The 17,320-nt window shown below is 40.1% G+C and overlaps 1 protein-coding gene across 4 annotated transcripts; it reads left to right on the forward strand.

The window, feature by feature from the left end:
- Positions 1-4: 4 nt before the first annotated feature.
- LOC105280109 (beta-TrCP) lies at positions 5-15,958 on the forward strand. 4 transcript variants are annotated; one of them, XM_011340343.3, is made up of 9 exons: positions 5-605; positions 10,356-10,593; positions 10,712-10,898; positions 10,990-11,446; positions 11,543-11,916; positions 12,312-12,390; positions 12,489-12,672; positions 12,759-12,806; positions 12,886-15,958. In XM_011340343.3, exons 1-8 carry the CDS (start codon positions 552-554, stop codon positions 12,767-12,769), a joined length of 1,584 nt encoding a protein of 527 aa, XP_011338645.1. In that variant the 5' UTR covers positions 5-551; the 3' UTR covers positions 12,770-12,806; positions 12,886-15,958. The 4 variants fall into 4 exon arrangements, with proteins under 4 accessions (XP_011338645.1, XP_011338646.1, XP_011338647.1 ...); XM_011340344.3 differs by having other exon boundaries at positions 12,945-15,958; XM_011340345.3 differs by adding an exon at positions 9,619-9,649 and having other exon boundaries at positions 6-605; positions 12,759-15,958.
- Positions 15,959-17,320: the final 1,362 nt, after the last annotated feature.

Genomic DNA, 17,320 nt, shown 5'->3' on the forward strand with positions numbered 1-17,320 from the left:
ACTCGCGCGCCACGCAACCGCATCGTACTTCGCGCGGTGTTCGTGGCCGTTCGTCTAGCCGTTCGTAAGTTCGTTCGGTTCGCTTGGAGCGGTTCGACACAGTCCAGCACAGTCTGTGCTGCAAGCGCGTTCGTAATCGCGATTCTCTAACCGAGAAGGAACTGTCTGACGGAATCCAGCGCAACGTCGATACCCGTCACACAAGAGCGAACGGAAGAGAAGACTCCGAGGCATCCGACTGAAGGTTTTATCGTTGAGTGATATAGTTATTTGCAAGCTATTGGTGTTGGTGAAATGTTACTTCGCCGATTTCCTGCGGTGCATGGCGAGGACTCGTAGCGAGCATCGTCGCCGTCATCGTCACTATTGTCGTTCGTATCGAACGTACGTTCGCGCTGTGTCCTTTAACTTGTATTCTCAGCCATTGTCTCAGGCGATACCGATCGTCTCTTTCGAATCTTCGTGTGGACGAACGTGCGAGAGACACGAACGAAAGGTTGCGAGTTTGTGAGTAGACGCCGAGTACGTTAGTGGTTGCGCGCGTAGTGAGGATGATCAACATGGAAACGGACAAGATAATCGACGACGCGAACCCAAGTCTGCAGGTGAGTGCGATTAGTCGGTCGGTCGGGCGGGCGGGCGGTCGATCTACCCGCGCGGCAGAGTCGTCTTTTCGTTATGAAAAAAAAACTACCGCCATCTTGTGCCTCCTCGCGACCGAGCAGTCGTCGGGCCGCACGTGTTCCATGCCGACTCCGAGTTATTCGGTGTCGAGCGATATGAAATGAATACGAAGGAATCACAGGACGGTTACCGTTCGCATTAGGGGATATGAGAGAAAAGAAATCAGAAAATTAGGCTAAAGTAATTGAAGCATTCAAGAACTCGTCGAGTATCTTCGAGTCACCCGTCAACGCGTGACAGTTATCGCTCTAACGGAGCAGAGAGCTCTGTCTTGTGTCACGATCGACTTTGGAAGTTCCGTGGCGCAATTACCTTAGGGGTTATGGTACGCGCTCGCGATACACGTTCCTTTCGGTCGCGCTCTTTTTGCAGCTTGCTCCGAATTTGCTTCGATAAAATCCGTTTCCCATTAACTGTACGGAAGGCAAAGAGGTGCAAACGAACGAAGTTCGGACGTAAGGATCAGTCGAAAGACGACGTTCAATTGTCGCGTGTAACGGGTGTTCGCAAATGCACGCAAAACACATGCATACGCATACATGTCGCAAAAAGAGGCTCTACGAGCCTTAGGGCCCAGACACAATTAGGGGAATAAGGAACCTGGGTCCTTGTTCGAGTTTTCATTTAAATCGCGGATCTTCGACGGGTGTTGCCTTTAGCGGGTTCTACAATGAGAATAAGGCATAAAATTTACGCTTTAAACTGTAAGAAATTAATCGATCACAATCGAAACAGTGTGAAAAAAGAAATCGCGTCTGCGACTGGTCAGTTTCTTATGGTTTGAAATTTCAAACTCAAGTTTTATACCTTAAATTCTCATTGTAGAACTCGCTTTTTATATATAGACCGTGCTTCACGCGGATGACGTCGACGTTCGCTGTTCTAAATACTTAACATTCATTAGCTGAACACTTGTTTATGTCACGCGTATCGCATCGGGGTGCTGACATGCACCATGATCATAATGAAGAAAAGGAGCGAGCCCAGAAGGGGATCGATAATTGACGGTTATAACCTTCGGATATAACACGCTGGCTTTCATTATCGGATTAGCAGTATCTCGACTGTGACTTCACGTTTGCGCGAAGGACTTTTCTAGATGAGTACAGCGAGTTTCCCACGCATGACTTCTCACTTTTTGTCCTATCAGGGTTCGAACGTTGCGAGTTAATCTCATTTTAAACGGTGAAACGCGTTGATCTCGTCGGAATCCGATTGTCACGCGACCAGCGCGCTGCATAATCAATGTTTCAGCTGTCTCCTCGTCTCTCTCTCGTCTTGAGCACCCTCTGCTTCCCTCAATTCGATCCGTAACGCGGCTTTCGACTTAATACCGCTCTTAAGCGGGCTCTACGGTGAGAATTTAAGGCATAAAGTGTACTCGAAGCTTTAGATACAGCTTCAGAAATCACAATTGATCGATCACATAGTCGAATGTGAAAAAAGAAGTCGACTGTGACTGGTGAATTTTTTACAACTTAAAGCTTAAATTTCCATTGTGGAATTCTCATTGTGGAACCGATTTAACATGACGCATAGACGTATACCTACTTTATCATCATGCATACTTTATCTGCTATTTTTATTCAATTTAATTTTTATTACTTAAATCTCTCTTGACCTGTATTATCGTCAAACTTCTTCTATTTAATCTATTATTAATACTGACATTGATTTTCGTTTTCGGGCTCCTGCCCTTCCCTCCTCTTCCGATTCTACCAGAATATCTCAATCCTGGTACTGTATCCGCGTAATCCGCGTAACGAGCATTACGACAGATTGATTAGCGACTCGGTCGCTCGCAATTAATCCGTACACAATGTACAATTATCATGTACTGCGTAGCATACGCGCGCGATAGTTTTGAGAACGCGTACGGAGAGTGCGCGATAATAGTCGTTATTCTACGTAATTAGCACGTTAGTTGTGCGGCGGAAGTGCACCTACGACTTCTTATCCTCCTGCTCGCTCGGACAACGGTCCCTCCTACACTCGTTGCGCTCGTAAATCACGTATTCGCTCTAAACGAGCTGCAGCGATATCGCGTATGCTTATGCTCGTGTATTTCGCCTTGCGAATAGGAAGTAAGGAAAAATCGTTGCTCAGACACAGAAAAGAAAACAATATAAAATGAGCGATCATCGTCGATGAATCTCGTATGAGGTTCTTGATCGACGTCCTAATTATCGACGTCTACCCGGCGTGTCTGCTGATTTACGTCCGATCTCGCGATTATGAAGGCATCCTGAGCGACGTACTTTCTCGCCTCGACGTCGAGAACAATGCATCGAGAAAGATATTGCTCATTGTCGAAATACGATCATTATATTTCACGTTGATCTCTGTAGGCCTCCGTGATTCAGATCACTGTTTTCCGCTTTTGTATTATGATTTACGTTTTCGGTAGGTAATGATTCTGCCTCGATATAGAATACTAAATAGCGAGCGACTTTCAAGTGCGATGATAGAGAAAGAAAGAGGAGAGAAGAACGGATTGTAGGATCCTTGAGCGAGAAGGTCGAGTGGATTTACCTTACGCGATATTCACGGGTTCGGATATTATTGCTCTCGAGTACCAGTGTACGGTCGTAACAGGCTGATATCTCAAGCTGAATAGTCTTCCGAATGATCTTACCGTTAAAGATGAATCCCCACCATTTCTATTATTAAAGATAAGATCTCCGTTCTTTAGCAGTTTCGCAACGTCGACATTAAAATTTTCGAAACGTTAAGTGACATGATGGGACGATCATTCTTAATATGTTACATTATGAAAGTAAAATGCGCATTTTCCAGAGAAAGACTAGAGCTCACACTCGAAAACTAAAAAAATTGATGTCATTGCAATTGAAATGAATCATACGTTTTCAAATCTTTCAAGAAAATTGGTCGCACGAGGTCAAAGTGCACCATTAATCACTTGAACAATTGATAACGATTTATGATCGTTAGTTACACAATGTGCCACCGATTTCACAACCGGTTTCTTGTAGGCGGTAGATTTTTCCGAAACAACAATAAAAGTATCAAAGGAAATTAAATTAATGTTACGAAATTTTTAAAAGTGAAAATTTTTACGCGTCAAAACTTTTTAATATTTTAAATAATTTCCCTTCACTTATTATTTTCTTTCCAAATCTTAGGTAAGGTGATTTCACAAAAATTATTTATTTTGTTGTTAAAAATCGGAACTGAAAAAAAGTAACGATTTCGCTCCGGTGTCTCCCCTACCGTAAAAATTAAATTAATTATATTATATACTGATTATTATAAAAATGTTATTGCGCATCATTGCGTCATCGGGCTTTTGCAACGCGGAACTGCAGAGTGCCAAGATGTTTGCATTTTTCTTTCATAGCTTTAGCAGCCTACATCAAGTCGTCGTGACAATCAGCAAATTCTAATCGCGCGCCTCACTGTCATCGTTGTGCAATGAACTCGCTCAACGCCGTATGCGTGTACACGGCGAGCCCGCCGATGTTAATGAACTTTCTATCGTGCGCGAGGACACCAGAGCTGTCGAAAAAACCGCGTTCACGATAACGGTAGCGAATCACCGTTTCGTTGCACCGCCGTCCGTGTGCGGGGATTTTTTCGCTTCGTCCGGGTCCATCCTCGCCGTCCGGGTGTAACCGCGAGGTGGGAATTTATCGTATCGTATATCGGTTTGGTGAGCGGTAATAAATCACTAGGGGGGTCACGTGTCTGTGCGTCGGTGGGTATATAAGCTCGCGTCCCGCGGCTCGAGCGGCTGATGCGTGATGACGCGCACATGTGAATTTTCACGTGTGCATGGTCACGAGCGTCAATCTATAGTATGGATGGACTGCGCTCAAAAATGTAGAAAAATATATGGCCGGCCGAAAGAAAGAGATAAACGGTCAAGCTCTGTCTCTTTCTAATCAGTAGCATAGTAGAGAATTGGAAAAAGAGAGCAATTGGCCACTTCGTTCCCTTTTTGTCTATTCTAGTGTCACTTTTCGAGGGCTTCCATGTATGGATCGCACATACTATATGTCGATGGTCGCGAGCAATACCACGCGGGAGGAGCGTTCCTTTTCGGGCGTCCCGATTCGACCTGGTCGGCTCATGCGATCAAAGACGTCGCGAAAAATGTTGCATGCTTGACCCTGCACTCGCGACGTCATCCCAGCTGTTATTCCGCCGACGATACAAGAGCGCTATCCATTTCTTGTGTTCAAGTCACTTCGATGTTTTATTTCCAGAGAGAAGAAGATCGTTTAAGCAAATATTTTAGTAATTATTTAGTAAAGATTTTAATACTAGGAAGAAGGAGATGTATTTTAGTTTTCTTTTTACAGACAAAATTTTGTATCCAAGTTGTGCGTGAGATTTATTAACTATCTTGCAACATTTGCTTAGAAGAAGCAAATTATTAATAGAAGCGTTATTTTAGCAATTTCAAGTCAACTCACACAATTGCTGTTATGATAAATGCGCAAATAAGTTTTTACAAGCGTTTACCGATGTATTTCTTGGCTCTTCTCCAAAAAGAAAACGAGTCAAAACATTTTTGCGTACTCAGTGTTTTTTCGGAATCTCTTTGTCTGTTTGATGTGTCAAGCTATTGTTAATCTGACTGTTACCTTCACGCTTTCTAGCGCCATGTTCTCCGGCGACCGCTTCTTAGACCTTCAGAAGTTGTCGACCTCTTTGTGCCGGAATAGACGAGCGAATTTATGGAGCAAAAACCTGTTTCGCGACCCATTCCGCGAAAACATACGTTTGAGTCTTGCGACATTATTTCCTCTGTATGGACGCGCTGAAAGGCATCGATCTACTTTTCGTTGAAGTGCACGGGCAGACCGTTCACGATCACGTGTGATCTACTTAAAATTCACGAATTATTGCAATTATCAAACACTTAAATGCCATCTTCCAGATAAAGCGACCGAGATTGGCAATTGCGGAAAGAAAGCATATCGTACGTGGAGTATCGCCAAGAAAGAAGAAAAGCAGTTAACACTTAAGCGAGACACTGCTCTCGTGCTCCATTTCGGTCTTTCATTTATAGGGTGTCCGAGAATAGATGGATTTGCGGTGCACGTGGCCGATCCACGTTTCCTCGATGGAGAACCAGCCGGTTCGCCGATCGCATCATCTATCGCGGGACACCCTGTATATACTCGCGCACCGAGCATGGCAACAGCCCAGCGCGCGGGGACGACATCCAGGAAGACAAAAGAATCAGGAGAGCGTAGATTCGACATGAGTTCGCGATACCGTTACGCCGGGAGCACACTCGAAGCGTTTTCAGGTGATCGCGCCGCGCGCATCAGCCGCTAGACCCGTTCCTCTGTATTCTGTTACAGTGGCGGCGTAACGTGAGGGACAACCGCTGCGCGGCTACTGCCCTTCGGCGGGGGGTACCCGCAATGAATGTATCGACTGGAATGCTCCAAGTGAAGCCTATTCCGAACTTTGCTGGACTCTAGTTCTAATTAAGAAACACGACAACGAAAAACATGTTGACACGTTGTTCTGAAGAAATACTGTATTTCAAGTTCTTCTGTTAGGAAATAGCAATTTCCAGTTTCTAATTTTGTTTTCTTTTTTGGCCAGGGGAATAAAATGGAAAAGTCCTCGTAGAGATTCTATCTCTGGAATTTTGTATTTTTGGAGATTTTTGGAGTCTTCTTAAAAGTTCCTTTTTAACGGGACACGTGTATGATGCGAAAAATACCACTTAATTGTATTGTTCTTTGACATGGAGATAACGAGGATTACAGGAACTAATTTTAGAGAGTCGAGAGTTATTTATTTTGCTATATTATAACTCTGAATTCAAGTTTCTTCTAAGCCGGGAACGTAATTTACATCAAGGAAGAAAAATTGCCGCACGATCGCGCGTCGTTCTCCAGCCGTTTCTGCGATGCGAGAGCTTAGTCTTCATTAACGAGCATTTAACGCAATATGAATCTTTTATGACGGTTTTCACTTCCTGGGCTAGGAGATATGTGGTAAGTGGGTCAGGCGCGAAGTATACGATTAGCATTACTATGTACGCGGGTTTACAAACATCTCTGGTGGCCTTATAGTGGATATAAGTGGATTTTCGTGCATCTCGCGTGGCACACTTGCAGAAAAAGTGCATATGACGTACGGATGTATTGTACTCGACGAAACGTTTGAGGATGTCCCAGATTCGACGGAAAGTGAACTTGTGTGAAATCTTTTGTGAAATCTCAAATCGCTATCTTGGCGAAAATGTCAGCATTGAAATTGAGCCCCAAAAAATTGTGTTTGTAAGCGTCAAATAATGTTCCTTTTTCGTCTTGAAAATTTATTATAACAAGGATTTATTTACAATAAGGATAATATAATAAGGAAAAGTTTTCATTCTCGGCGATTTGTGACTTGAATTTTAGCATTTTTTATCTTTCTTTGGAATAAAAATCACGTAAAAATTTCGTCAAGCATGTCAATTTTTGAAGAAATTTAAGATACTATAAAAATATAAAACGTCGCGTCGGACAAAGTTAAGAAACAACAAAGCTGTAGAAGCCGAGCGTTGACGAAGCATGTGAAAATGCCAACGCTCACGCGACGGCACTCGCATAATAGTTCCTTTTTCATTTTTGACAGTATCTCGCAGTCAATAATTGCGCACGTCGAGAATCCTCTCGCACCGCGTTGCGGCATTCCTCCGTTATGGATGCACTTTCTCCGTACGCGCGACCGCGTGAGCGAGCTCGCGCAAACGTAACTCTTCGATTATAAAAATATCGCGGACTCGGTTCCCCGTGTGTGCGCCTTTCAATTCCACGATAAATTCATCGTCTCGGTCTCGATTTCATAGGGTTCGTTGCACGCGTGCATGCACGTGGGATGATGAGCGGCCGATAAGGCGCTCGTTTAGCTCGACTGACCGGGGAAAGACCCATCATTAATTAACAGTGAGTTTACTGAAATTAGCACAGACAAAGTAAGAGAATCTAAAAGTAGCTGAGCTAATTTAGGATCCGAAGTTATTTAACATGACCGATTTTCGATTTATGTCGATGCGATTTATATCAAGAAAGAGGAATCCGTAATTAATTACGTCCTCGCGTCGTTTATTCCGAGTTTTCTAAGGAACAGTTATCCGCGCGGCGACATTCTGTACCTGGATACGGTATCGTTAAAATTAGATTAGCGCGACAATGCCAACGCTCAAATTATCTGTCTTACTCGGAATCGAATCAGATACCGCGATGAGACGAATTATTTTTATTGACGTCAGATTTCGGCCGCGAGAGAAATTGAAGATTGCTTTTGGACGATGAACAGCAACGTTTTCTATTACGTCCTCTCGTGCATTTGCAGATATCTTTTCTGTATTGACATATCATTCGATTTACATCATGCAGTGTCAATATATTTGTTAACACAATATAATTAGTACATACCATTAATCAATATTAATTAATATTTACGTTTAATGTGCTGATTTATCTTCTTTTATTTTGAATAGAAGAATTCTTCGTCGATGCTCGTACGATAGAAAAGGCAATAAAGGACACGCATGCGAGGATCAAGCTTGATCAATACATTCTTACGTTCTATTTTTAGCCATGGCGAAGGATACTCTTGATGATATCCACATCACGGCATAACATTATCGACGACAAACACCGTCGACGATAAGGAACGACGTTAAACAGTGAAAGTGCAGAAATGTGTGACTACTTTCCTTCGTTAAAACCGCGCGTTTGTGCCTGCGCGCGTTCCTCTGAATTTCCGTTGGAAACTTGATTAGTCACACGCACAAATTGCTACGTCAACGATCTTAACGCATGGCAGTCGCATGACTTTTACCCGAGTAAAATAAATTCGGCTAGCCGCCTCGCCGTTTGTTCGCGTAATCGTAATCGTATTTGCATTTTGCGAGTCAATGCCTGGCACGTTTTACATTTCCTAATTTTAATCGGGGCATTCGCTTTGAAATTTTACGGCATTCCTTTAGGGAGAGTCGATTAAAATGAAAGCACTCATTTACTCGCTCGAGACGCGATTGCCGACAATTACGATATTAAAACGAGGAAAACGAGACGCTCGCACAAACCGGGACGCACGTAAACGAATTAATTTATTGTATAAGAGCCGTCGTGCACGACATACGGGCGAGAGAGAATGGTGCGAGAGAGGTCAAGAACCCGGTACTCTTCTCTCCAAGATGCATCCTCGCGATTCTAGCTTCGCTAATGTATAGACTGTGCATTTATCCACCGGGTCGACGTGCCCTTTAAAGGATCTTCAAACGTAGTCTCTTTTAAATTAATGTATACATATTTCGTTACCAACAGCTCGTTACTTTTTGAAAGTTCTTTCATCTTAGTTCCAGAAAATAATTTGATCTGCAAGAATTGAATGTTAAAAACTGAGATACTCGAGAGAGTTCCAGATAAGCTCCGTTTCTTGATTTTTGTGGAATTTGACTCGCGCGTTTTGTTTTTTCTCCTTTTTGCGGTTTATCAGTTTATTACTATAACTTGCTAGATAAGTGAGCTTAATAAAACTTTATCTGTATTGCTTCTTGGAAATGTAAATTTAACGTTTCTTCGTTTCTCCATTTTCCTGTCTGCCGATCGGCATTACATTATTAATATAATTTTCGTTTGGCACTCATTCGATACGAATGCGATAGGATTTTAGAGTTTAGACTGATTTACATTTCGTCTTTCGAAATGTAAGGCTCGTTGATAACGCGATGTCGATAAGATTACATCTCTCGCTTTCGAGTTTTGACATTAAAATTGCGAAATTGTAGCCGACAGGCCGTTAGTTAGTCATTACTTGTTAGTTGTTAGTAGCACATTAAACACGAGGTATCCAAGAGACTTTCTAAATCCCACGACATTCACTCATTTGTTTGTATCAGTAGTGTGTTACATTGTTGTTGTTATTGAAGTGATATACATTTTTTTGTTTTAGATAATTTGGTTCAGAAAGTAATCTACACAAGGTAATTATATAGTAATACTTTGCTACATTAATTCTATTTTATTTGTAGTTGCCTTAATTTGGAAATTTATATATCACTTCACTAACAACAGAAGCGATTAGGATGATCCAACTCTCATAAATGCACTGATAATACTCATTGTTTTTCATAAACAGCCAGAGCTATTCGAGCATTTTGGGTTTTCTTGAAATTATTTTACGAACGCGAATGCTTTTCGCTTCGCGCAACTTGTCAATTCTGATCCAATTCTAGGTAACTGATATATCAGGCAACAGTGATATATGCATCAATACGAGAATATCCGTTATGATATTTTTAGTTACATTTATTCGCGCTCCGATTATTTGCCGTTCGATCCTATGGAAGCAAAACGTTATTGCACTCGGCTAGAAAGAGAGTGCAAAAATGTGTTAAAAGAATTTGCACACGTTGTATAAGTTTATAAAATATTTCCTCGACTTATATATATATATATATATATATATATATATATATCTGTAATGCTTATATGTTAATAATAAATTTTTTCTTCCCGATTATAATTTATAGTTTAATTTATCCTTATTAAAAAAAGACATTTATTGATGCGTACATCAGAGTTGTATCGTAGCGGTTGATTACATTTATGATTTTATTAATGTATAATTTTCTTTCAAGGTAATTGCAATGTATAAAAATGTGTATAATCATGAATAATTTGTTACAGTTTCCAATGACGATACTATACGATTCCACCTGCAAGAAGGACCCACCGTCAACAGGAGTGTCCACGGAATATGAACAGGAAAGGGACATGTGTATGAGATTCTTTGAAAGATGGAGCGAGTCGGAGCAAGTGAACTTCGTCGAACAGTTATTAGCGCGAATGTGTCACTATCAGCACGGACACATCAACGCGTATCTCAAACCAATGTTGCAGAGAAACTTCATCTCGCTTTTGCCAAGTAAGTGGTGGTATTTGGTGCTCAGCCTTTCATTACATGCACTACGTATGCACTTCCAGCGATGTTGTAGCACTTGGACTCTCTATTTTTAACGATGTCAATTAAAACCGTTTTGCAGAAAAGGGATTGGACCACGTGGCAGAGAGTATTCTCTCGTATTTGGATGCCAAGTCGCTGGTCTCTGCAGAGCTGGTATGCAAAGAGTGGCACAGGGTAATCAGCGAGGGTATGCTTTGGAAGAAGCTCATTGAACGCAAGGTCCGTACAGACTCGGTTTGGAGAGGATTGGCTGAGAGGAGAGGATGGTGAGTGGACTTTGCTTATGGAATATCGAAATTTTCTGACATAAGAAATGTCGATAGTTTTCTATTCATCGTGTGCGATTGATTCTTTTAGGATACAGTATCTGTTTAAACCGAGGCCAGGTGAAAGTCACCCCAATCACAGTTTCTACAGGTCGCTCTACCCAAAAATCGTCAAGGATATCGAGAGCATAGAAAACAACTGGAGAATGGGACGATTTAATCTCCAGAGAATTAATTGTCGCAGCGAGAACTCGAAGGGGGTTTATTGTTTACAGTATGACGATCAGAAGATAGTATCCGGGCTTCGTGACAACACGATCAAAATCTGGGATAGAAATACTCTGCAGTGTATCAAGGTGTTGACAGGGCATACGGGTTCCGTCTTATGCCTGCAGTACGACGACAAGGCTATAATATCCGGATCCTCGGATAGCACCGTGAGAGTCTGGGACGCCAACACGGGCGAGATGGTCAACACGTTGATACATCACTGTGAGGCGGTGTTACATCTCAGATTCAACAACGGAATGATGGTCACCTGTTCGAAGGTCGGTCGGAAAAAGTTGATTCTTTTATGTTACAATACCATCTCCGTTCAGTTGGATCGTTAATTGATGACAATGCGGTGTATGTCATGTTTGCAGGATCGTTCGATAGCTGTTTGGGATATGACATCACAGACGGAGATCGCGCTGAGAAGAGTGTTAGTGGGGCACAGAGCGGCAGTGAATGTGGTTGACTTCGATGAGAAATACATAGTTTCCGCTAGTGGTGATAGGACTATCAAAGTATGGAATACATCCAACTGCGAATTCGTGCGAACGTTGAACGGGCACAAACGCGGCATAGCGTGTTTGCAGTACAGAGATCGCTTAGTAGTTAGTGGTAGTAGTGACAATACCATACGATTATGGGACATCGAGTGCGGCGCATGTTTGCGTGTTCTCGAGGGACACGAAGAACTAGTGAGATGTATCAGATTCGATAGCAAGCATATCGTTAGCGGTGCTTATGATGGGTACGTATACGGAAATATTTAAATATCGACAGTTCTGATCTTGATTAGAAAGTTTGCAATGTGAGATTGTCAGTGAATTCGATTTCAGTATAGAAAATTATTGTCACATTTACAGGTAAAATGCCTCTGTTTGCCTTTTAAATCTCTGTTTCCAATTAACTAAAATAAATAATTTTTGTTAATATTATTCTACATTTTTCGGTGCACAGAGAAGCGGAGTGAAATTCTTTGAGAGCTTCGCGTTGTAATATTTGTGATGCTGAAGGTTTCATGTCAATAATTTCAAGTTTAAATATAAAACTGCACGATTTTGTTTACAACATATAACATGTTTATGCATAATCTTGGAGACTAACAAGAATATTCTGACTCATCTTTATCATTGCACATTGCAGGAAAATTAAAGTCTGGGATTTAGTAGCAGCTTTAGATCCTCGCGCTGTTGCTAGTGCATTGTGTTTGCGTACTTTGGTGGTAAGCTACCCTAGTTTTTTCATATTCTATTTAGTCATTAATTTGTATCGAACGTCTTCGTTATCCAATCGATCATACGTTTACGTTTCTCGTCGTAGGAACATACTGGACGTGTATTTCGACTTCAGTTTGATGAGTTCCAAATAGTTTCGTCATCTCACGATGATACAATTCTCATTTGGGACTTCCTCAATTATACCCCGTCAACTGGTGGAAATGTATGCAACGTACGCATACCAATGGAGGGAGCACCAAATCAAGCTGGCACCAGATCCCCATCTCGTAAGTGCTACAATTAATTTCTTCTTTTTTTTACACATATTGTATAAGAATATAAAAATTTATAAACGTCGTTTCTTTCGTTGCAGCATTTGAGTGACGCATCAATAAGAAGATCCCCTTATTGTGATACAATTGTAAGTACGTACTATGAATTGATCGATTCACACAGATGCGCCTTAGAAATATCTTACTGGGCATGAGTTTCAATTTTAGCATTGAGAAAAGGGTCGAGAAAAAATCGCAGAATTTAATCGCAAGATCTTGCATTTTAGACAAGTGGTTAGTGAGTGAATCCAATGTGTTCACGACAATGTGCGCAAACAATGAAATGCCCAGTGATGAGTGTGTGTGAGCGACAGCGGCTACATCTTGGAGAAAGAACTTGCTAGTGACTTCGGTTAATTGTTTGCTGGGACAGCAAAGGAAATTTTTCAAGAACTAAGGAAACACGGACCGACCTCTGTGAAAGACTATAAATTATAATTTATAGTTTGTAATCTGTGCTCGAAGCACCGCGTTTAGGAACGAGCAATACGAGTTTAAAAAGCCAGACAAATACATCCCATGGATGTAATTGCAGTCATCCGCTTCTTGGCCGTCTCTGTGTCTCGCGACACGAAGTCGAGACCGTTTCTCCTACTGCTACGGTAGAAAAAAAAGGGAAGGGAAAAGATCACGATACGTAACGAAACGAAACGAAATGTCTTTAGCGAGGCTGGATACTACACTTAATGAGACATTAGATGTATTATAGTAAATTAATGATTTTTTTTATATATATAATTAATTTATGAAATAAGAACACTGTAAAATGCTGTTTGATTGGAGTACTTATTCTGCGTGAATGTGCAAGAGGAGAGAAATTGTTACTTGAGAGAATTATTGTGTTGCACCGTCTTTCGAAAACATCTGGCACAAAGTGCTGCATATACTCACGTTTAGCATCACATACTGAGTCATTAATTCAATGTATAAGAATCTTTTGTAGATGATCAAAAAAACTGTGAAACTTATGTGTCGTTTGGTAATGAAAGAGCGAGGAGCCAGCGAACTCTGGACAGCCGTTTGGCGTGTACGACGCTGTTTGCATTTAAAACACTTAAAAGATCATTATGTGCGAGAATGTAAATATTCATCAGAGGCAAGTGTGTAGTGTGCGATTTCTAAAATAATCACAACTGCTGTGTGTAAAAAAAAGGAAAACGCTATTATTACGTCTTGACTATTGATCTCGTTCAGATCATTTTATTCGCGTTTTTGTACGATATAAGTTCCTCATTTTTTTATACATTTCTCTAAATTGCCACTTGTCCGGACGTTGTATATTGGATATCGACCAATATTAATTCTCTTTGCAAGAGTATCAAATTTCTGCAATTTGGTATTTCACTGAAGCCTCGGAGAGAGATATATCCCCCCTTCAAGTGTAACAAATATTTTATGCGCGAGTAAACGGGACTCATTGCATATTTTGATTCATATTTATGTACATAAATGAATATACAAAAAGTCTGTACACAAGAATTCGAGCGAGACCACCATAAATAAAACGTCCAAGTGGTTGTGACGTTACGGAATCATGTAAACTTCGCGAACGTTATGAATATAATGTGTACATATATATATTATTAATATAATAACAATAACAGTAATAATAAAAAAATAATACAATATTATATGTTATAAGACATACATATAATATAATATTATGATAACTATTATTATTATTAACGTGCTAATGTTCGCGAAGTAATGTAGCTAAACTTTCGCAATATCACATCGGCTGTCATCAGAGTGTTATCAGATATTTTCAGATATTTCCAAAAATGTTCCACGGTGTGTCGCAATCCTCCTCATTAAGGACCACGTGAACCGCGACGCCGCGAAAAGTGAAATACCGAATTACGTGCCGAATATGCGTTTTTGTTAACGATGGTCAGTAAAAACAATGCGACGTAATATAATCACTTATAAATATTTGTCAATAAATATAATGAAATACACAGAAAGCAATTATCATGGAAAATAATACATATTACAAGATGTAAAACACTACAGTGATTCGAATGTTTTTCAGCCCTTAAATAATGAGACGTTCACAGATTTACGTTTTCGATTAAATTCAGATGTACGTCACGTTAATTTCCCATTTTTATACGAGCCATGTATACAGAATACGTGTGATTTATACATTGATACACGGTGAAAGCGGTAAGGCAATATTAAATTAAAAACCAATTAGAGTACGTGCGAAATTTGTTTACTCTTATAACGATGCACAATCTAGAGAGAAAGAAGCACGTATACACATGCAGGTGCGCCGAGCATTTGTATCATGTAACTTGTTCTACAAACAACAATTTCTACGTTAAGCAAGCAAACGAGAACGAAAAAAAAAGGAAAAGAAGTACGAAATTACAAACTGCATGTGAACTAGGTACAAACATTGTGATTCCGAGAGATTAGCGCGATCGGATGAGAAATTTGTGTAATCTTGAGGTATGTATAAGTAACACGTATACATCTAGCGGGACGCGACAGTGTGCGTGTGTGTGTGTACAAACGACAAGCACACTTTTCTAGAGTACGACGTACGTAGTTGGTGAGTTTACGATTGGTTTTCCAGCGTACAAGAAATGATAATAATAATTATTATGGCCAGACATTAATGTCACATCACCCTTGCATTATAATCATCCACGTTCTTCATCGTTCTTCCGTTATCTGCGGATACGCATACGTAGATGTTATAATAGAATATAACGGAAATTGCCCTCCCCTTATTATTTCGTCTCTCGTCGTTTAAATTGGAGTCCGAGAAATTTTAATTTGTAACAGATCGAGAGATTTGAAATCGCGTAACATCGAGAGAGATTTTAATTTGCAACATCCGCATCCCCCGAGTTTTTCTGGAATTTTTCTTACCGATACGTTCATCGATCGATGTTGTACATACTCGTACCGAAAATTGCTCTTCGCTAAACGATCGAAATCGAGCGGGGCAGAGCGCGAGTAAAATACGAAATGTGAAGCCGACTAATTTTTTGGAGATATCGGACGTATAGTAGCTAAGAAACTAATTGCGAACTTATACCTTTAAGAGTACCGTTCCACGCGCTGCGATCTGATCGCAGACGTAGACGTTTGCTAAAATATCCTTAAGATGATATTGTGATGCTTTATTGTTAAATATCGATATGAATCTTCCTGTATGAGAATAACTGGATAGAGGATACAAAGGCTGTGCAAAAGCTATATTCGAAATATACGATACCTACCAAGAACACGCAGCGGACTTTTCGTGTGAATAATTGCTATCCATTGTTTGTCATCCCGCATACGACATATGTATACATTAATCGTGCATTATAATCATGCCGTGGGATCGCGCTATCGATTGTTCTTAAGTGGAAAGAAGCGTGCGTTGCCAGACGCTTTAAACAAAAGCTGCAATAATCGATTCTTCCACGTGCAAGGAAGGAGACTTCTATTATTGTAAGAATAATAATTAGAAGATCAATTATTATATCCATTTTCGCTAAATTTACGACAACTCTTTTGATGCTTCAGATTTAAGAGATTTCAAAATTTTGATTACCATCTATTTCTGTGATATTAATCCCAGCTAATCTAAATATATACAAAATTAACGTTTCTTAAATTCTAATATATTATTAAACAAAATACTATAATTAGTGTTTCAACAATAATTGGCATAATGACGCATAATAACATTGATTCATAAATAATTTTCAATGGAAAAGGAATGCAACGTGTTACTTTTTGTTACTCTTTAGATAAATCCTTTATCTTCAACGGCCAATCACATAACGTAGCGAATGATACTGATCTGGAATGATACTGATGATTCGCAAACAAGAAATGTGTTGAAAGAAAAATGGAATTACTTTTAAGCTATATTCATTGTAATTTTCCACGAACATTGATATCTTCTTATCATATTTTTATCAGGAAAAAAAGTCTTCGTTTGAGAGATAATATATTGTTTGTATATGTCTACATCTACACGAAATACAAGAAATATCTTTCTCCGATTGCATTTAACAGATTTTCGAAATGAAAATCACATCTTGACTCTCTTCTATAATACGAAAAATTAAGAAATTTATTTATCTTTAATATGTAATCGATGTAGAAACTGCGTAAAAGGAAGAATCATTTCAGAATGCTTGGTACAACTATAGTAGACATCTTCGATACTCTTCGCTCTGAGTTAAATTCTGAATCAGAAATATCGCGTTCAAACTCGTCGTGATTCAGAACGAACGATTCACGCTCGGTTTTAAAGTTTTTTAAGATACTCAATAAGATAAGATCAAGTAACTCAAAAAAATTTTTAAACGCTTAAAGCGTATAAGACGAATTGTACAATGAGAATTCAAGATAAAATTAAATCACTCGACTACTGGCCACCGTACAGTATTGACGTGCTTCGGTGGAAAGATTTGTGAATCTTTGCGCGTTGTTCTCAGTCATTTTCTAACAGTGACTTATATATGTATTGTACACTTGAAGAGGGCTGGAAACCCGGCCGAAGCGTTGTGTGTTTTTCACAATAAAATTGCCAGTTTGGTCGCGTAATTGACTTTCCACAAAATTAAGGCTTTAAGCCATAAGAAATTGACCA

This window comes from Ooceraea biroi, chromosome 2 (assembly GCF_003672135.1).
Source record: "Ooceraea biroi isolate clonal line C1 chromosome 2, Obir_v5.4, whole genome shotgun sequence".
Taxonomy (NCBI): domain Eukaryota; kingdom Metazoa; phylum Arthropoda; class Insecta; order Hymenoptera; family Formicidae; genus Ooceraea; species Ooceraea biroi.